This window comes from Poecilia formosa, unplaced genomic scaffold (assembly GCF_000485575.1).
Source record: "Poecilia formosa unplaced genomic scaffold, Poecilia_formosa-5.1.2 Scaffold8, whole genome shotgun sequence".
NCBI classification, from domain to species: domain Eukaryota; kingdom Metazoa; phylum Chordata; class Actinopteri; order Cyprinodontiformes; family Poeciliidae; genus Poecilia; species Poecilia formosa.
Genome location: NW_006799947.1, coordinates 3,242,751 through 3,262,321, shown reverse-complemented (window position 1 = coordinate 3,262,321; position 19,571 = coordinate 3,242,751). Strand labels below are relative to the sequence as shown.

Genomic DNA, 19,571 nt, shown 5'->3' with positions numbered 1-19,571 from the left:
GTAGCACATCTCTAGATGAAAGATGACAAGAAAAAAAGTTTATTAAAGGATGTACCTTTCTTGCCAACACGTTGCTCTAAATTTCAGATGAGGAAGTCGCAGTTTACCATTTTTAGGTTGTTTGCAGGTTTAAAAAAAAACAAAAAAAACAACAACTGGGAAACCTTAGTGTGTACAGGTGTGTTATTGGTGAGTTTGGTATTTGCGGGCATGTCATCCTTGCAAACTCCAAAATGTTCTCTGCTGTTCACATCTCCAGACAGACATTGGCTCCAGGCGTTGCTCAAATGAAGCTCTAAAACGATCTTCCTCTAATCGCTTGTTGATGTTTTCTGTTTTCAGTCGGCTGCGCTTCAGAAGAAACTTCACCATCTGGAGCTTCAGATGAATAAAGATAAACATGTCAAAGATGAACTAGAGAACAAATGCAGGTGCAAGATCAGCAAATGCAAATATGTCGCCACTGTGGTGTGCAAACTGCTGAAACCTTGACTCATGTTTTATCCATGTATTTCTCTGCAGAGCTGCAACCGTCCGCTTAGAAAAAATAACCAAAGAACTTGAGGAAGAGGTGCGTGTCTGGAATCAAAGGATTTATATGATGTTTTAGATCAGAATCGAAGAGATCCCAGCTTTCTTTCCTTTTCTGATTGACTTTTAGGTGAGCAGCAGAAAGAGCCTGGAATCAAATCTGAGGCAGCTGGAGCGAGAGAAGGCCCTGCTGCAGCACAAAAGTCTGGAGAGCCACCGGAAGGCCGAGAACGAGGCCGACAGGAAGCGCTGCCTGGAGAACGAAGGTACAAGACTCTCTTTGCAGATCCGGGTTCTGACAGCAGTGTTATGAAATCACTTGCATACTAATCATTCCTGTTTTCACTCCTTAATCTGCTCCTTGTTGCTGCTGAGTGAAAAACAAAGCGATCGTTACCATTGATAGATGCAAATGAATTAGAAGATGAGGTGTGCAATGCTGCCCCCACCTGGTCAAATTATAAAAGTGTTTCCTAAACGCTAAAACACGAAGACCCCTTTTGTTTTGTGTCTTTTTCTGGTTTGCATATTTACAGTTTTTGCACTGATGACTGCAGCTTAACTTGTCCGTGCTTCACTTTTGTTTTTGTGCAGTCAACAGCCTTCGAGACCAGCTGGACGACATGAAGAAAAGAAATCAAAACTCGCATATTTCCAACGAGAAGAACCTTCACCTGCAGAAACAGGTTTTTTTCCCCCAACTTTATTAATTTACTTTTGTAATCTTCTTTTAGCATGGTGAAGCTGATGAGCATCTTTGCAGACCGACTATAATTTTTGCTACACATATTTAGATATATACTTGATCGATGCAACAATTTTCCTTGCAGAAACATCTGTTTAAAGCTTAAAACTGTCGTTTGAAGAAATCTGCTACAAGATCACTGAGAATGCTTTGTGAGCATCCAGACTCGCCTCAAGTGTAATAAAATAGCAGGAAGACATGAATGCACTTCCACATTGATACAACCTTTAAAACCAAAGCTGTAAACTACATGCTTTCTCAGCTGCATTCATTCCACATTGGGTCCATTCTTCATCTTCTGACCATTTCATTCTGGAGCACCTGTAGGTCAAAGTTATTTTCTCTCCAGCCAAAAACAACCTGCTGCTAATGAGATCCAACAGAGCATCTACGTTGTTTTCAAATAATTCTCCAACTCGTCCACAGTTAATAAAGTAGCATTTTAAAACATGCAAATTCACAAAGCAATGTAATTATCCAGTGGGGTATTTTTTTGGCATAATTTGCACATGCTTTCTGCAGCTTACTTTTGCACCACATTCACCACACATATTCAGTTAAATGAAAGCAGATTCAAACATGTCCATTAAATCGAGCAGATGGGAACGATCCACATCTATTTGTTGGGTGCAGTCGCCGTTTTACAAACTCAGCAGATGTGGAAATAATTAGAGATAAAAATAGTTCCGTGCGGACAACACCAAAGTCCTCAGAAGATCAGGGAACCTTCAGGAGACATTTATAAAAATAATTGACGTGAACATTTTTAAAGTGCCGCTTCTGGTTGTAAAATATGAAGGAATTATATTAATCCCTTTAAAAAAACGAAATTGAAACATGAAAATGTGTTGACTTATAGTTCAAAATGTTTGTTTACAAAGTTATTATATAACAATATACATGCTTCATCCATTATTTGTGGCTCTTGACCACGATTATATTAGGTTTTAATGTTTATTTTTTGTTTATGATAAGGAAAAGTCTTTAATTCCTGCTGGCTCTGTTCTCACAACCTAAGAAAAAAATGACTAAGGAGTTGACATTTTAAAAAGAGCAACTTTACTCAATTATTTTCTGCTGAAAGTTTCGTGCACTCTCAAAACATCCCTAAGCTACATATTATATAAATTAGGGTGACGGTAAATTAAATGAATACTTTTTTTTCACCAGATTTTAAACATTTGGTAAAAGCTGACGCTGACGTCTTTCGGTTTATTTGCCCGTTCTCTTTTCACTCGTTAAAACCTCGTAACGGATGACTTCGCAGCTGGAAGAAGCCAACACGCTGCTGCGGGCCGAGACAGAAGCGGCGACGAGGCTCCGCAAAGCTCAGACGGAGAGCAGCAAGCAGCTGCAGCAGCTGGAGGCCAACGTGCGCGAGCTGCAGGATAAATGCTGCCTGCTGGAGCGCAGCAAGCTGAGCCTGGAGAAGGAGTGCATCAGCCTGCAGGCGGCGCTGGAGTCAGAGAGGCGGGAGCACAGCCAAGGCTCAGAGACCATCACTGACCTGATGGGTAGGGGAAACACAAACGCAGCACTTCCTGAAAGGCTGCTGGTAGACTTCCATGCTTATTGTTCCCCCATGAATTTGGCAGTGCAGCAACACTTAGTATTTATCTGGATGCCGTACTTCAGGTTTTGTGAAGGACTTTGGGTGCCTTTTCTATAATTTTCAGATGGTTTTTCTGTGAAATAGCGCCCTCTGACAGTTTAGTTTGCACGTTGCAGGACGTATTTCTGGGCTGGAGGAAGAAGCTCGCCAGCAGAGACAGGCTCTGGCCAAAGCTGAGACTGAGAAGAGGCAGCTTCAGGAGAAATACACTGACCAGGAGAAGGTATACAAAATTCATCTCTCCACTACTTTAAATATGAGCATTACAAAGTCTTAGAAAGTTTTTGCTTTTGCGTTTCCCTCTGTAAATCTGTTTTGTTGGAGTCGCCGCGTCTTTCTGCTCGCTTTTCTGTCAGACGGATATATTTTCCTGTTGCCGTTTTGTGCTTGGTGTCTCCTTTCAAATCAGAACGCCTTCTGCCTGTTTTTCTTTGTGCAGGAGATGAGCAACAAAGAGATAGAGCTGACCTACAAACTAAAGGTTCTGCAGCAGGAGCTGGAGCAGGAGGAGGCCTCGCATAAAGCCACCAGAGGTCTGCTGGCAGACAAGAGCAAGATTAAAGTGACCATCGAGGGCGCCAAGTCCGAGTCCATGAAGGGTAAGGTCTGCTTTACACGGTCAGTCGGATCTTAAAGCAACGCTTGAGGCTTTTTCCTGGACGCTCAAATCAGATCAAACCAAGCTGTTTCAGAAAAGGCAGATTTATGATTCTGAGATACTTGATCTTTATTTGCAACACGGTCCAACAAAAGAGAAAGTTGGATGAAATTAAGTGCAAGTAAAGATGGAAATCTAATACAACGTAAGCAAAAGTGAAATTCTGGGCAAGAATCCATAACTGGGATTCAGGGCAGAATGAAAAAATACAGCTTGAAATTTGCAGATGAATTTCTTTCAATATTTGGTTAAAAAAAAAAATAAATAAATAAAAAAAAATAAAAATGGATTACAATGCAAAAACATGACACCTTACCAAGTAGTTTTGGTGTAGTTTCTTTGTACAGTGAAATAATCTGCCAGTTGAACTAGAACTAGGCTAAATGTCGTGTTTCACCTGCATATTATTTCATGTATATCCATTACTATTTCATCAATATTAAGGAATTATTAATTTATAACAAGTTCATATATTGTGCTGAAAATTTACTGGGAAGTTAGTTTTGTCTTATTTCAAGTGTACTAAGACATTTGCCCCAGAAACTAGATCAAAAATACTTTGTAAGATTTTGTGTTCTGGCATTGTAATTAAATCGTCCTCTCCACTGTACCATATTAGCTCTACTTTATTAGTTTGAATTATTTTTGCAGCCAAAGATTAATTTCCGGAAAACTGAAAAGCACTCCTGGACGTTTCTCTGCAGAACTGGAGCAGAAGCTGGCGGAGGAGCGAGCGGCCAAGCTGCGGCTGGAGAACCGAATCCTGGAGCTGGAGAAACACAGCAGCATGATGGACTGCGATTACAAACAGGCTTTACAGAAACTGGACGAGCTGCGCAGACACAAGGACCGACTCACAGAGGAGGTGAGCGTCTGGATCGGAAAACAACCCCAGTTTGAACCTGTCGGGGGTAAAATGTAATGGTGTTAAAAGTACTGTCCTTAAGAGCAGCCCGTGTTTCGTTCAGGTGAAGAACTTGACGCTTAAGATCGAGCAGGAGACCCAGAAGCGTAACTTGACTGTGAACGACCTGAAGGCCCAGAACCAGCAGCTGAACGTCCTGAGAACCTCGGAGAAGCAGCTGAAGCAGGAAACCAACCACCTGCTGGATATAAAACGCAGCCTGGAGAAACAGAACCAGGAGTTGCGCAAGTCAGTTCATCGGCTCTACTTTTTACTCCGAGCCGTCACAATCTTCAGTGTCAGTAATTTGGTTTGATTTTCCACCTGCAGAGAAAGACAGGACACAGATGGACAAATGAAGGAATTACAGGACCAGCTGGAGGCTGAGCAGTATTTTTCTGTGAGTTTGTGGCCAAATGATGCGTGTTTATCTGTTTTTATTGCATAAAAACCTCTCTGTTAAATTAAGAGAGGATTCTTCGAAGAGCAAAATTGAGTCAAACGTTATGGTGCACTAGAGAGTTACTATGCAGTCTGGAATTTGATTCAAGAAAGATGTTTTTGTTCTACAGACTTTGTTCCTAAACTTATTGTTTAAAATGGATAAAAGTTGTATCCATTTGTTGGTCAATTTATCTTTCCTTCTTTTTCAGAAATCCTTAGTGAGCTTCTGAATGTGAAAACTTTTGACCTTTAGCTGGTCAAAAGAATGTTGTAGTCTGTTTTGCCTTCTTGTTATCCAGTCAGGTTTAGCTCTCTGACTCTCCCTCTTTCTCCCTTTCTTGCAGTCTTGACAGGATGTGTCATAGCAAATACATTTTTTTCTAAGTAACTTAAACCTCTGAGCTTCCTGTGATCACCTCGTGTCACCAGACAGTGTTTTTGGTGCATCTTCATTTACTGGTCATGTTTTCATAATTCTGCGTTTTGGGCATGCCTCTTTTCCAGACTCTTTACAAGACTCAGGTTCGGGAACTAAAGGAGGAATGTGAGGAGAAAACTAAACTCTACAAGGAGGTGCAGCAGTCTCTGCAGGAGCTGCAGGAGGAGAGGTGATTCTGCTGATTGGAGATCCAAAATAAAACTCCTCCATTCACCCTCAAGTGTGCAGATTTGAGTTTAATTTTCTCAATCTCTTCCAGGGACTCGTTGGCGGCGCAGCTGGAGATCACTCTGACGAAGGCGGACTCGGAGCAGCTGGCCCGCTCCATCGCTGAGGAGCAGTACTCTGATCTGGAGAAGGAGAAGATAATGAAGGAGCTGGAGCTGAAGGAGATGATGGCTCGGCACCGCCAGGAGCTGGCTGAGAAGGACATCACCATCGGCTCGGTGGGTCCCAGAAACATCCGCCTCCCGGTTTTAAACCTACAGAACGGCTCTGAGTGTGTTTCCTCCTGTGTGCAGCTGGAGGAGGCCAACAGGACTCTGACCAGCGACGTTGCCAATCTGGCCAACGAAAAGGAGGAACTGAACAACAAACTCAAGGAAGCACTTGAAGGTCGATAAACGCAGAACTTTATAACATCAGAACAAGTATGGCACGCATCGCTGCTCACTTTTTTCTTCTTGATCCTTCAGAGTCGGACAAGTCCAAGGATTGGGAGCAGCAGATCAACCAGATGAAGCAGTCGTTTGAGAAGCAGCTGCAGTCAGAGCGCACTCTGAAAACTCAGGTCGGTGTTTGCTGCTCCTCGCGGTCGTCCCCTCGGCTCCCCCTGCCTCTGTGAGGAGCTGACCTCGTGTAACCCCTCCCGCCCCCACAGGCCGTCAATAAACTGGCGGAGATCATGAACAGGAAGGAAGTCCGTGGGGGAGGCAGCCGGCGTGGAAACGACACAGACATGCGGCGAAAGGAGAAGGAGAACAGGAAGCTGCAGCTGGAGCTGAGGTCAGAGAAGGAAAAGCTCAACAGCACCATGATCAAATACCAGAAGGAGATCAACGAGACGCAAGCAGTAAGTGCCGCTTTCCCCCTCATTGCTCCTGCTGCAGCCTTTCGGCTTCACACATGTTTTCTTGTGTGCAGCAACTGGCAGAAGAGAGTCAGATGCGCATTGAGCTGCAGATGGCTCTGGACAGCAAAGACAGCGACATTGAGCAGTTGAGGAATCTGCTGCAGTCGCTTAGCGTTCAGTCCATGGACTCTGCCAGCGTCAGCAGCGGGCCAGACGTTGACGCTGATGACGCTTACGCAGGTAAGGATGCAGCCTTTGTGGACAGAGCTGCAGAGCTTTATTAAAAATAAAACCACAAAAGAAGGCATTTTTATGTGCTTTGTTGCATATTTATCAAATGAGATTAGAAAACTGCTTTTTGGGGGACTCGGATGGGATTTGAATTTTGAAGAGTCGAGGTAAAAGGTTTCAATTTAGTGCTCTATTCATGTTTCTGATCCTCACTGATGGTTGTGGGATAGAAAACAACCTGGATTCTAGCGGCTGAAATAAGCTTCTTCTATATCTGGTTCTTCTGGTCAAGATGCCTTATTTTAGAGTTTGTCTGCCACTAAAACGGAGACCCAAAGCCCATCAAGGTTATTCTGGTCTGGCAACACCTCAGCCCTCTATGACCTGATGTTGAATCAGTGGTTGGATTCATCAGGCTTCAGACAGCGATGCACGTGCTCCTCATTGTTGTACAAGCTTTACGTTTTCTAAAATTCAGTTTTCGTCTTAACTTCTAACCCCACTTTCTTTCAGGAAATGCTTTTTTTATATTTTCTGGTAACTGATGTTTTCTTGCTCTGTACATTATTTGACCAGTTTTGAATTTGACAGTTCATGGTTACGTGGAACCAAAGGGATCCTTTTCCAGTGTTGTTTCTGAACTGAATATATAACATTTGTTATTGTTTCTCTCAGAGTCGAGACTTGAGGGCTGGCTCTCTCTTCCCGTCAGAAACAACACCAAGAAGTTTGGATGGGAGAAAAAGGTCTGAATGAACCATATTTGCTCTGCCATAGAGCATCTGCCTGATTTTAGCTGTTATTTATGTTCATTTTGTTGTTGCAGTACGTTGTCGTGAGCAGTAAGAAGATTCTCTTCTACAACAGTGAACACGACAGAGAGCAGTCCATCCCCTGCATGGTTCTCGATATTGAGTGAGTTTAACGCCGGGGCTTTTGACGATAGCCCCGGCTACGTTTATTTATTAACGTTAATAAATAACCGTTTATTAACGTTAATAAAGGTTAATTTCAGATAGAAATTAACGTTTATTTCCACTTTGCAGCAAACTTTTCCACGTGAGGCCCGTCACTCAGACGGATGTGTACCGCGCTGAAGCCAAGGAGATTCCCAGGATATTCCAGGTGTGTTCTCCCTCTGCTTTACTATGTGTCCATTTGAACTTCTGAGTGGTTTCAAAGGATGGAAATGGCCAACCAGCATCTGTGGTCCCCACTAGATCCTGTATGCCAACGAAGGCGAGAGCAAAAAGGAGCCGGAGTTTCCCGTGGAGCCGCTTCCCATCGGCGAGAAGTCCAGCTACATCTGCCACAAAGGCCACGAGTTCATCCCCACGCTCTACCACTTCCCCACCAACTGCGAGGCGTGCACCAAGCCGCTGTGGAACATGTTCAAGCCGCCGCCGGCTCTGGAGTGCCGGCGCTGCCACATCAAGTGCCACAAGGACCACATGGACAAGAAGGAGGAGATCATCGCTCCCTGCAAAGGTGTTAAGCTTTTCTGCATAGTTTTACTGAACAAATCGTCCGTCCGTCCCCCGTTTGGGTTCAGGTGAATGAAAACGAGTTTCTTTTTCCACCGCCAGTGAACTACGACGTGTCTACGGCCAAGAACCTGCTGCTGCTGGCCACGTCCCAAGAGGAGCAGCAGAAGTGGGTGAGCCGGTTGGTGAAGAAGATTCCCAAGAAGCCTCTGCCGCCGGAGCACTTTGGTCGCTCCTCGCCACGCACCTCCATGAGGGTTCAGTCCAGCCAGTCCATGAGGAGGCCGAGCCGACCGCTCCCCACCAGCAAAAGCAGGTATGAAATCAAAGGTTTCTTCTTTTAGTTCAAGAAAGTGTCCAAGGATGAAATATAGTAGTTTTTTTTTTTATTGCTTCCATTAACTTAGTGAAAAACATAACCTTGAAGATTCTGTGTTCATGTTTGTTCGATGCACGGCTGGGATCGCCCACTGCATGACAGCATTCTTACACGTCATCATATTAAAGGTAATGATAGAAACTGATGTCCCCCTTTCAGACTGGAGGAGTTCAGTCTTCAGGACTGGCTCTGGGCGTTGGATGATATTGATGAGGATTGTTTCTCCATACATTTCTGATGATGGTAACACTGTGTGTGTGTGTGTGTGTGTGTGTGTGTGTGTTTGTGTTGCTGTGTTTGCAGTGCAGTGGCTGCATTTAAAGATATTGCAGGGATATCCAACTCCAGTCTTCCAGAGCTACTGGGCTACAACTTTTCCATGTATTCTTGTCCAACACACCTGGATCAAATGGTTTGATCAACTCTTCAGCGCCAGAAAGTTTAGTAGAGCTCTGGTAACGAGCTAGTCATTTAAATCAGGTGTGTTGGAACAGAAATGCATCTAAAAGCTGCCTTTGTCAGCCTTAGTTGCATTGTTGTAGGCGACCGTCAGACGGTGCAGCCCCTGCATTTGGACACGTCCCTACTTTCAATTTACTTTCAGAGTTAAACCGCATTTTCAACTTCTCCAGATATTTCAAAGAGGTTGTGATGTTATGTACTCTGCCCAGAGCCATAGGAAGAGAACCAGACACACATCATCACTGATCCTCCACCTGGCTTAGCAATAAGCATGGGGGACTTTTCTATATATTCATTCTTTGCTTTCACAGCAGACCCACCAGGAAAGCGTTTCCAAAAGCTGTATCTCGGATCAGATGATTCCAGTGCTCCACTCAGTTCTTTTGCAGTGAGATTTGTTTTTTCATGTCACTCGTCCACACTCTGCGTAGGATGATGGAACTAGATCACCGTGCAGCCTTGTTTGTCTCAGTTCTTCTAAATTAAATTATTACTCTGAGTTCATTAATATGCTATTTTATTATCATCATTTCCTGATTCATGCAGAATAACATTCACAATGGTATGTTCTCTTGTTTTTCCCATTTTAAAAGTGGCTAGGAGAACATGTATTCATGCCCTATGAAAATGGCAAGATTTTGAGTGACTTATTAAAAGTTTCTCCACAGAAAAAGGATAAATTTAAGTGAATGTTAGAATTGGGCGCATTTGAATTGTCCACATTCAAGATGTTACGCTATGCTGTCAGAGTGAAAAATCTAACTTATAGACTGAATTTGGTTTGATCTTTTATAGAACCACTGAACACTGATTAGTGTATTTAATTACCCCAGATTATTTAGTCAACTATTTACATTAATTTTATTTCAATTTGGCCACAAACAAAAGTGTCCAGATTGAAAGTGTTTTTTTTTTTCAATCTGGACACTGGATACCAACATTCACGGCTGTAAATGAGTCTGGAGGATTTTCTTGCAGAAGCTGTGCTTTTTTTAAAATTCTTTAGATCTCTTGACAATCCTCAGTCTGAAGGACCATGTATTTAATGTAATTGCTGTGTTTTCTATTTCAGGTTTTATACACCTAGTTATCTGTTTTCTTGCAGGTTTTTTTGTGAAATAGCTAGCTACCCTAGCTTCTTGTATTTTGTTAAATTTCTGTCTTCCTAGTTTATTTTCACTGGACTCTTTTGGTCTGATTTGTACTCTGTTATTTCTTGCTAAATTTGATGGGCTAACATTTGTTGTTGATCAAAAACATGTTTCAGCTCCTATGACATGAGCCGCAGATCAAATGGGTTAAAAACGAAGCAAGTCGACTCCTGCAGCACTTGGTACAGCTGAGTCCTCCTCTGATCTTGTTCTCCGTGTAAACGACCGAGTTCCTGGATGCGTTTGTGTACGTGTCCGTCTTGTTGTCACTCAGCGGTGCTGTCGGGCCACATGCAGGGGCTGAATACACATGGTTCAATTTCCTCTGTGGTGTTTGGGAAACTATTTACCTGATAGGATCAATGTCACTGGGTGTCTTGTCACTGGATTGTTTATGACTTTCTGTCTTCTAATATACAGCTCTGGAAAAAATTAAGAGAGCACTGCACTGAACCCCATTGAAAACCTCATGGTTATTCTACCAAATATTGATTTCTGAATTCCTCCCGAGTTAAAACATTAGTATTATTGTTTCTAAATGAATATAAACTTGTTTTCTTTGCATTATTTGAGGTCTGAAAGCACTCTCATTTTCTGCAAATAAATACAAAATTTTTGCTTGGAAATTCGGAGATGTCGTGTTGTCAGTAGTTCATAGAATATAAAAACAATATTCATTCTACTCTATCATATGCCTATAAAAAGTAAAATCAGGGAAACTGATAATTTTAAGTGGTCTCTTAATTTTTCCCGAGCTGTATGTAGAATCGTATAATCTCTGGGAGAGTTTGTTCCTTAAAATAAATACTTGCATCATTAACGCAACACAACAGACACTTAAATATGCCTTGAAGGTCTGGATGCTGTATTCACTTTGGACTTTTAACGATGTATTTGAACCATTTGGTTCCTATTTGAAACGATTTACCTTCATACAACTGTAAAGATTTTTAAAGCAAGACTTGGGAGCACAGATTTCCATATATTGTGGATTTTTGTCTTCAGAATGTTCTCAAATAAACATCAGAACCAGATTTAGCTTGGAAGAGGCAGGCGAACAATGCATTTCTGCAATCCTCAGACTCTGTGAAAGAAAACCAACTAGCTTTAATCAATTCTGCTAAAAGAGTTATCAAATGTTCAGAGTTGTGCATAAAAAGCAATAAATTCAAACTTGTGCCTTCAGTTCTTCTTAAGTCCTTATTGTTGAAATTAGCATATGTTTTTGCAGCGCTTAACTTTTTGTCCATCTGTCTCTTTGCCTCCAGTTAACCCTGCTGGATGGGTCTCTGGGGCGGTGTTTCCTTCGAAGCTCCATCTGCAGATCTGGAACTCCATGTCAATTCGCCTCCTGCTTCATCCTGGGAGGAAAATCTCTCCACTCTCCTTGTCGCTCAGCTCCTTTCAGCCACTTCACAGCTACCGAGCTTGACTGCGCTCTTTTCTGCGAGCTGGTTGGCTTGTGAACAAAGTCTGTCGTGCTTCTGGAGTAGCTCCTTCTGTTTCCAGAGGAAGCAGAAGAGCTCTTTGGAGAGGCTGCATGGATGGATGGGGATTCAATTACCTCAATGATTCTCACCAGGAAACAGTCTGATGGAGGGGACATGCAGGAAACTCCTGCACATCACCTTTGGAGGTTCTAGTGGCCAAAAATGAGACATTCTGCTAAAAGAAACTGTGAACAGTTCAAAGAGTTTTAAGGGGAACACGACACTTGGTTGATTCAGTAGTTTTTTGTTTTTTTTCCCTCCCAAATGACTTGTTCTCTCAACACAATGATTGTAGCTTTTAGCTTTCCACAGCTCTGGTTTCAGGTGAGTCACAGGATCCGATTAAGGTACAACAAGCTGTTAGTTCACGTAAAGTCACAGAGTAGGGGAACGCAGTGAATCCTTATTTTGCAGTAAATGATTCTCTGGTCGCCTCAGACTTATTATGATTTCTGTCACTGAAACACTCGTTTTGTCTGCAGTAGACGTTACAACGTGAGCAGCATCCTGCTCTGAAGGCATTAAAAGGAACAAACCTGCACTGTCCGACCCGAGGGATAATGTTTACCTAAATGCACCGATCATATTTTCCTCCTTTTGTTTGCGTTTGAAGGTAGAGGTGGTGCTCCACCAGAGGCGGCACCCAGGCATCGTATTACCAAATATACTTGACTGAAGCTTTTTATTTTACCGCCAGCTGCTTTGGAGTGAACTTGCATGTTTCTCACGCGCCGTCACCCCTTCCAGGTTGTTTTTTGAAAGCAGCGGTGACGATGAAGGTATGCAAAACCTCGTCCTGAGCAGCACTTAGTCCACTGAAGGTTTGTTCCGATGTTTTGGTGTCAAGAGTGACCGAACTCCCAAGTTTGGACACGTCGTCGTGTGAATGTGGCTCGTACAGGCGCCTGGAGAGCAAACTGTGTGTGTTTTGTGGAATTTTGTGTTTTGTGTTCCAACAGCTCTCCTTTAACCACGAAGCATGTTTTATACATATAAATATCTACAGTATATATTTTACATGCCATACTGTGCACATTATATTATTTATACAGCCTTGTCCACTTTGTATTTAAGGGCCTTTACATCCAGATTGCATGTTTGCTACCAAACAGCTAGAATGATGATGATTATATTAACTTCTTATAGAAATAAAGACATGGATGTGCCCTTTGGTTTCACATGTTTTTTAAATGTCAAAAAAAATAAAAAATAAACGCTTTAAAGAATTTCAGTGAAATCACAATATAAAAATGTTTGTCAAATGTTTTGGTTTATTTAGGCGTTACAGAAAAAACTTCATATAAAGTACAAAAGTTATTAAAAACACAGTATTTATCATCCCGAGTTGGAAGATTTTGGATATTTGCAAACTGTCATTTTCATTGACAGAAAAATCCTCACTAATGTTTAAAAATGGAATTTAAAAAAAATAAAAGTAGATTCAGGAGAAATGTACTAAAAAATACTGGGACAAAGCATTGTTATTGGAATGTTTGGTAAAACATAATTATTTAAAAAAAAATACACCCTCTTTCAATTCTTTATATAAATAATAATAATAAAGATCTGTAATTGATTAGGTTGTAAAATTATTCAAAAGTGAGCTCAGATGTAGAATGGCTGCAGGTCAAATCATCTGACTCATTTCCTACCTCTTTGTAGAAATAACTTCTACAAGTTATTTCTATAATAACTTGTAGAAATACAAGAAATAATACAAGAAATAACTTGGAGTCAAATACTTTCATGAGTTACTGACAAATCAAACCTACAATTAATTAGCATTTTATGTCTAAGTTTTTTTTTGTTTTGTTTTCTAAACCTTGCCTGTTTAAGCACATTGTATTTCTGATACTGTTTGTTTCTCTGATCAATTCAAAGTAACTCAGCGACCTCCTGCAGGTAAACTTTAGTCAAACTCATTTTTTACAGTAATCTGTGAGGATTAAAGACACTAACAGTCGCATCTGTTTTTTGTTTTTGTTTTTTTTTTTTTACATTCAAGATTACGTTTAAACTACTTTAGTACCTTGAAAAAAATTTCAGAACATTTATGAAATCCTCTTAAGTAAAAACTAGAAATGAAACGGGGTGTACTTTCTTTTTAGCAGTAGTAACAGTTACCCTTAGATTGTTTCCGTATTTCTTGTGCCTGTGGTGACCCAGTAAGCGTTGAAGAAGAAACCACTAGATTAGTCATCTTTCTTGGAGCTGCTGCTTCTTCTTCGTTGGTAATAGATCACAGTGAGCAGCACCCAGAAGTTGAGCAGAGTCATCGCCACAAACCGCACCAGAACTGCGAGAAACAAGAAGGTGATTTACAAACCAGGATTACCTTTAATTTAAACCGATTTGTAGCTATCAGCTGGCTTTAGAAATCAAAACGTGGTTGCTGGCTGTCTGATAAGGAGCTATATGCTTGCATTTTAAGATGTTTTGCAGGAACACCATTCCAAACCAGCATTGAAATTTAGTTTTTAATTATTTTTAGCTTCATTTTTTTTAAATACCCTTTCTGGTTATATGTTTTTGAACAATAGATAAAGATTTATTCTTGGAAAATATAATCTTAGAAGATGGCATTGTTGAGCATCTTCTCACTTTCTTTAACCTTTGTTTCTCTATTCAATTCCTTGGTTCAATATACAATTTTTCTGGCACTGATCAAAATTCAATTTTTTTCAGTTAATTTTTTTTCTAAAATGGGAAACGACGCTAAACAAGACAGGATTTTAATACGTTTTTCACTTAAAATTTCTACACATTTGCAGACTGAAATTTCCAGATATCTTGGTCAGTTTTCATGTCTTTTATCATAAAACAAAGACAATACATTGTAGTTCAGCTTCATGCATCTCTTAGCATTACAAAATCAACAATATGTAAATGTATGTTCGACACAATGCAGCTCCTTCCCTCACTTAATTTCCTGAAGGCTGCACACATTTCCAAGTTCAGCATGATCATTAGACGTACTTAAAGCACAGAGGGACAGAACTGAGCTTCTTATGCCATTTTGTTCAACGTTCCTTTTATCTACTGAAAGTATTGTTCTCTCTTGCAGACCGAATAATTGGCAAAAGACGGTCAGTGTTATCTGCTGCTGGTAATCTATTAATGATTCATGACTTCCTAACAAAGTCCCAGAGAAAATCTAACCAACTTGAAGCTCAAGATGACATGATTATTTTCATCTTTTAAAATGGCAATACAGCTTAAATACTTTTCATGCATGCTGTCCACCAAGATTTATTCTTGGGAAATAATTGTAAAGACCTTTTTTGTGTGTTAAAATTTGTAAAATATAAGTCAATGCGAAACAGCACTTTAGTTTGAAGATGAGAACATTTGAGACTAAACATTGAAGTCAAAAATCCAAGAGTTCAGGTACTAATGAACTCTATTTTTTCTCTTCTAAATCTCTCTTGCCTTCATTAAACATGGAGACGTCCAGAACTGCCTTTTTATGAGGTTTGACTCCCAGAGTGCACCACGCTTCCACACTACTGCTACAGTGGGAGGCGTTTAGAGAACAAAACAAAATGTTTCTGCCGTGTGCCATTTCACGCTGGCTTACCCTGCATGTCTCCGGTCGTCACCGACGTGGTGTAAATCCGCGCTGGAACAAAAGAGGAAGCGGAGTTAATGACATGCACATTATCCAACCGCACTCTCTCATGTTTAATTAATGACGTGTTGAATTGCTGATTTGCTGAACGCGTAGCAAACTGAAGGGGGATTATCCATATTCATGACATGAAAGTGATTTAAGTGGCAGAATTAGTTAGAACTGATGAGCTGTTGAAGCTAATTAAATTTGTTAAGTCGGAAATGAGAGACTGCAATTAAAATGCGGAAATCAGACTTTGGTTAGTTTATTTAATCTTATAATTTACCTGTTTGGGTTTACTGCTTCTATGTGGGGTATTTTACCTCATTGTTTGTATCCCAATATAACCAGGAGACGGTTGGGGGGAAAATGGGATGGGATTCTCCTAACTTATTTTGAGGAACCAATCAGAGGTGGTTAATGATGATGTCATTTAAAAAAAAAACAATGAATACTGGATTATGATGTTTGTTTAAAATCCTTTCAGATGTCTAAAAAACCTTTTTTATATATATATATAAAAAAACAACTCATGACTATGGGTAACGTCATTAATTAAGAGGGAGATTCAATGTTCAACAATATCAATAACGCATGTCCATTAGGAATTATTTAAAAGAATCCCGATTTTCTAAATGAGGAAAACAACCTGTGACATGTACCGGCATTGGCAAAATGTTTTATGCTTTTCCTATTATTATTATTTTGCAATGTATTGTGCAGTCCTAGTTAAATTTTTTAGTTTGGCAGCCCTCTTTACCCCGACAGCCACTGGAAAAGACGCTCCCTCACACACTCACCCATACACGTGTAGGTAGCCATGCCCCAGGAGAGGGCGCTAACCTGTCCGGCATCCTTGGAGCTCCACATGCACTGCAGCTGGGCCAACTTACTGGCTGCACTGATGAACGTGCACAGGCTCTGGAGAGGACAGCGCAGGTCACATATTACACGTTTATAACATGACGGATTGAACACTGCAGGTGAGCTGGATGCCACACAGTAAAAGAAAAACAAAACAAAACAAAAGTTACTTTCTGTTGCTGTCTAACATTTTAAACTTGAAGTGGAAGAATTGCTGCTTCATCTATTTAAATGCAAAATGCCTACAGACATGTTCATCCCATTTACCAAGCAGACCTTGATGTGTTTCAGTGAGAGAGAGAAATGAGCTCTGGGTGAGTCTCCTCTCAGCCCTCCACATCATTACTCCTGACTGATGACGTGCCAACTCTTTACTGTGGGACAATGTGCGGCTCATTTGAAAATGATGCATTACCATGGCCAGATCTATGATCCACCTCTCCACCGTGAGGAGCCTCCAGCCTCCGACCAACCTGAGCACGATCTGTTAAGGCACAAGATGCTGCCGGGGGGATCATTGATTTCCTTCAACACCAAGCAGTTTCACAGCTGTCACTGTCAGAGAGGGTAAGGATACAGCAAGGCGTACACCAGGCTCTGCCGCAGGCTGCCGTTGTAGTAAAGAATCAAGAGGAGAAGGATGACATCTGACGGGACACAGAGCAGGTTATAAACGTACACCACTTCCGGCGAGGTTCCATCTTCATTTCAAGGGCCACTGGCGTACTGCTGATTCACAAGCTATTCAGATTCTTCTAAATGTTACATATTTAAAAGTTTCCTGGTTTGAAGTTCCTGCAAGTTTTCTCTCATCTACACAGGTTGAACATTTTACCTGCAGGCCTAAACCCCCACAAAAATAGTTTAAAAAATGTTCCTGAGTCAGTTGAAGAGTAACGTCAAACTCAACAAGGTCCAGGTTATTTCTGGCTGGATTTTTCTAAGCAGAAATGGTAGATGTTATTTAATTTTTGGCTTAGTAATATGAATTCAAATACATTCTATAATATTTCAGGGTAATGTTAGCCTCAAAAAACCGTTCTAATGCGTGTACAAGCGATTGTGTGAAAGTTTTGGCCAGTTAAAAGATTTTCAAAGTAATATTCATGCTTTATAACTCTATTCACAATGTATGAAACTTAACATCAATGTCAACACTGTTATTCTTGATTACATTCAATTCATAAATATACCTAATTACAATAAGAATGAGAATATCAAACAACCCTTTCAGCCAATAAAATACTTAAGTTACACTATTTGTTACAAACCTTGAGCAATGAGGATGGGATACTCCAGGTACGTTGGGGGTGGGTAGTTGTAGTACATCTGGTACGTTACAAAAACTATGAACCTAAAAAGAATAAAATGTCAGATTATTTAATGTAATCAATTAAGCTTTTATCTATTTAGTCCATCTTCCCCCCAACTGTGTAAGTATGAGTCCCATCAAGCATTTTTGTATAAGTGTTTACATGTACAGGTACTTGAAAAATATCTAGAATGTTTAGAGTTGTACTGATTTCCTGGACGTGAGGTAAATCTTGAGTTCAGAGTGGAAGAGGAATCTGAAATCCTGAGTTGAGAAAGAAAAACAACAATTTCCCTGAGAACCTCCTGACCACATCACATACTTCCTGATGATTTCAGTCAGAACAAATATCATTAAACCATTGTGTTATTAAAAACTTTTTATATATTTAAAAATGTTTTCTTCCAGGCATCGTGTACTGCTTATTAGACTGCTTGAAAAGATCTTTAATCTGTTGTCTAAGATTCTTCTGCAAGTCTTCCTTTACAACAACAATGACGGTGATTTTACTGTAGAGAACTTCAAAAACGCACAGCACCTGGCAAAATTATCCACAACCCTGTAAACTTTCTCACATTTTGTCGTTTTACAGCTTCAAACTTCAATGTGTTTTATTGGTATTTACTGTGACGGAGCAATACAAAGAGGTGCTCAACTGTGAAGTGGAAGGAAAGGAGGTTGAATTAGTTTTTCGGTGAAAATCTGAAAAGTGTGGCATGCATTTTGTTTTAAGTGCTAAGCTGAGTAAGGAGGCTTGAATATTCATATCACATTTTTCAGAGTTTTATTAAGAACTTTTGGAAACGGTGCATCCATTGAATTTGTGTGGGTCTATGATCATTGCAATCATTGTATCTATGAAGAGTGTATACGCTTCCGCAGATTTCTGTGTTGTGCGTGTAGGTTGGTTGTGAATGGTTAAAAACAGCCCTGCATTTCCACATTTATATTTCAAACTGTTTGCAGCCTTTCTGGGTCTTCATAGTCTTAACCTCGGCTCATTTTCCAGATGGATGCTGAGTGTTTGAAGCTGATAAGGTTTCTTTATCAGCAAAAACATTCTGAGCAGCTGTAATCAGGACATAGGCGTATTATTCTGCTTTAGACAGTGAGTCTGATGTTTATCCCCACAAATCCAACAGAGGGCAGTTTGTGAGAGCCGTCGGCGCACTGATTCATATAAACAGGTCCAGTTCTGTCCGCTTTACGAACATTATCATTACACTGGAATCTCACTGAGTGGAAAAACAGAGTTTTATTTGACTTACAATCAACTTTCACACGCATTTAAACGAACTAGACAGCACAAATATACTTCCTATTCTTTTTAAGCACATGCACACATATAGAAACAGGAAGACAACACATCAAAGCTGAGCCCTTCCTCACCTCCGTCACCATTCATCTTCCTCTAACAGCTACGAATCACTTTTACCAGGAGTTTATGATAAAAGTGCATCATAAAGTCCTGCAGAGTCCACCTACCCAATGAGCTCCAGCAGCAGACTGTTGAGGCTGATCCCTGTTGAACGTTTGGCTCTCATCAACACGAAGATCTGCGGGAACTTCAGCACCATGCAGAGGAACAGCGTGCTGAAGTTGGCGATGTGCAGCAGAGTGTCGGACTGCATGGTGGATCTTTAAATTTTATTTTAATCTTTTTATTTAGTTTTTTTTTTATAAATAACACTAGCTTCCAGATGCCGATGTGACGCAAACACTGTTAAGGTACTTTGACTCTGATCGGAAATCCGGTGTATATTTTCAAAATAATAGTAGAAATTAATTTGTGTACGCTCGCTAAACTACTGTCACCAGGAATCATCAAAACCTATTTATAAAATACAAATTATCTAAATATAGTTCAATGAAAATAATGTGTATATATATTAAGTGATTAAATAAATGAACAAATGCTTTTAATCTGAAAAAATGCGCTTGACATCCGTTGATATGGTATAAATATGACAGTTTCCTGTCAGCCGGTGGTGGCATCGTTTCTCATTTCCGCATACATAGTCTGAAAGATGATTGGCTCAGAAACAACCACAGTATTTAAAACCTAGTAAATACTGAACGCAGGTTCATTTTGGAATTTAATAGAGACGCATCTAAAAGTGGCAGGAAACTGGCCCTCAAAGAATGGAGTTGAAGAGCCCTGCCATATAATGTTATAATTACAC

The 19,571-nt window shown here is 40.5% G+C and overlaps 2 protein-coding genes across 2 annotated transcripts in view; one reads left to right on the top strand and one right to left on the bottom strand.

Annotated features, from left to right (window-relative positions):
* The window catches only part of LOC103155428 (rho-associated protein kinase 2-like), a 47,405-nt gene extending 34,566 nt beyond the window's left edge, over positions 1 to 12,839 (top strand). Inside the window, exons 27-49 of the mRNA XM_016663244.1 lie at positions 343 to 431; positions 523 to 571; positions 662 to 797; positions 1,126 to 1,217; positions 2,544 to 2,790; positions 3,005 to 3,111; positions 3,328 to 3,487; positions 4,251 to 4,411; positions 4,515 to 4,699; positions 4,781 to 4,850; positions 5,399 to 5,502; positions 5,593 to 5,779; positions 5,855 to 5,948; positions 6,029 to 6,123; positions 6,214 to 6,405; positions 6,477 to 6,645; positions 7,312 to 7,382; positions 7,463 to 7,551; positions 7,683 to 7,761; positions 7,857 to 8,124; positions 8,223 to 8,436; positions 10,229 to 10,359; positions 11,381 to 12,839. Of these exons, the coding sequence (XP_016518730.1) occupies positions 343 to 431; positions 523 to 571; positions 662 to 797; positions 1,126 to 1,217; positions 2,544 to 2,790; positions 3,005 to 3,111; positions 3,328 to 3,487; positions 4,251 to 4,411; positions 4,515 to 4,699; positions 4,781 to 4,850; positions 5,399 to 5,502; positions 5,593 to 5,779; positions 5,855 to 5,948; positions 6,029 to 6,123; positions 6,214 to 6,405; positions 6,477 to 6,645; positions 7,312 to 7,382; positions 7,463 to 7,551; positions 7,683 to 7,761; positions 7,857 to 8,124; positions 8,223 to 8,436; positions 10,229 to 10,304 (2,934 nt within the window). The 3' untranslated portion in view covers positions 10,305 to 10,359; positions 11,381 to 12,839. The remainder of the gene's footprint in view (positions 1 to 342; positions 432 to 522; positions 572 to 661; positions 798 to 1,125; positions 1,218 to 2,543; positions 2,791 to 3,004; positions 3,112 to 3,327; positions 3,488 to 4,250; positions 4,412 to 4,514; positions 4,700 to 4,780; positions 4,851 to 5,398; positions 5,503 to 5,592; positions 5,780 to 5,854; positions 5,949 to 6,028; positions 6,124 to 6,213; positions 6,406 to 6,476; positions 6,646 to 7,311; positions 7,383 to 7,462; positions 7,552 to 7,682; positions 7,762 to 7,856; positions 8,125 to 8,222; positions 8,437 to 10,228; positions 10,360 to 11,380) is intronic.
* Positions 12,840 to 13,419: 580 nt separating this feature from the next.
* Positions 13,420 to 19,158, bottom strand: LOC103154383 (PQ-loop repeat-containing protein 3-like). The gene is made up of 7 exons (XM_007575649.2): positions 18,874 to 19,158; positions 17,348 to 17,430; positions 16,654 to 16,723; positions 16,492 to 16,549; positions 16,013 to 16,133; positions 15,180 to 15,221; positions 13,420 to 13,898 (listed from the first exon to the last, which is right to left on the bottom strand). The coding sequence occupies exons 1-7, from the start codon at positions 19,017 to 19,019 to the stop codon at positions 13,795 to 13,797; spliced, it is 624 nt and encodes a 207-aa protein (XP_007575711.1). The 5' UTR covers positions 19,020 to 19,158; the 3' UTR covers positions 13,420 to 13,794.
* Positions 19,159 to 19,571: the final 413 nt, after the last annotated feature.

Coding starts and splice junctions, on each gene's coding strand:
- LOC103154383 (XM_007575649.2), bottom strand. CDS start 19,019: ATGCAGTCCGACACTCTGCTGCACATCGCCAACTTCAGCACGCTGTTC. Junction 16,724..17,347: donor TCCCATCCTCATTGCTCAAG/GTTTGTAACAAA, acceptor GTGTCCCGTCAG/ATGTCATCCTTCTCCTCTTG. Junction 16,134..16,491: donor GGATCATAGATCTGGCCATG/GTAATGCATCAT, acceptor TGTCCTCTCCAG/AGCCTGTGCACGTTCATCAG.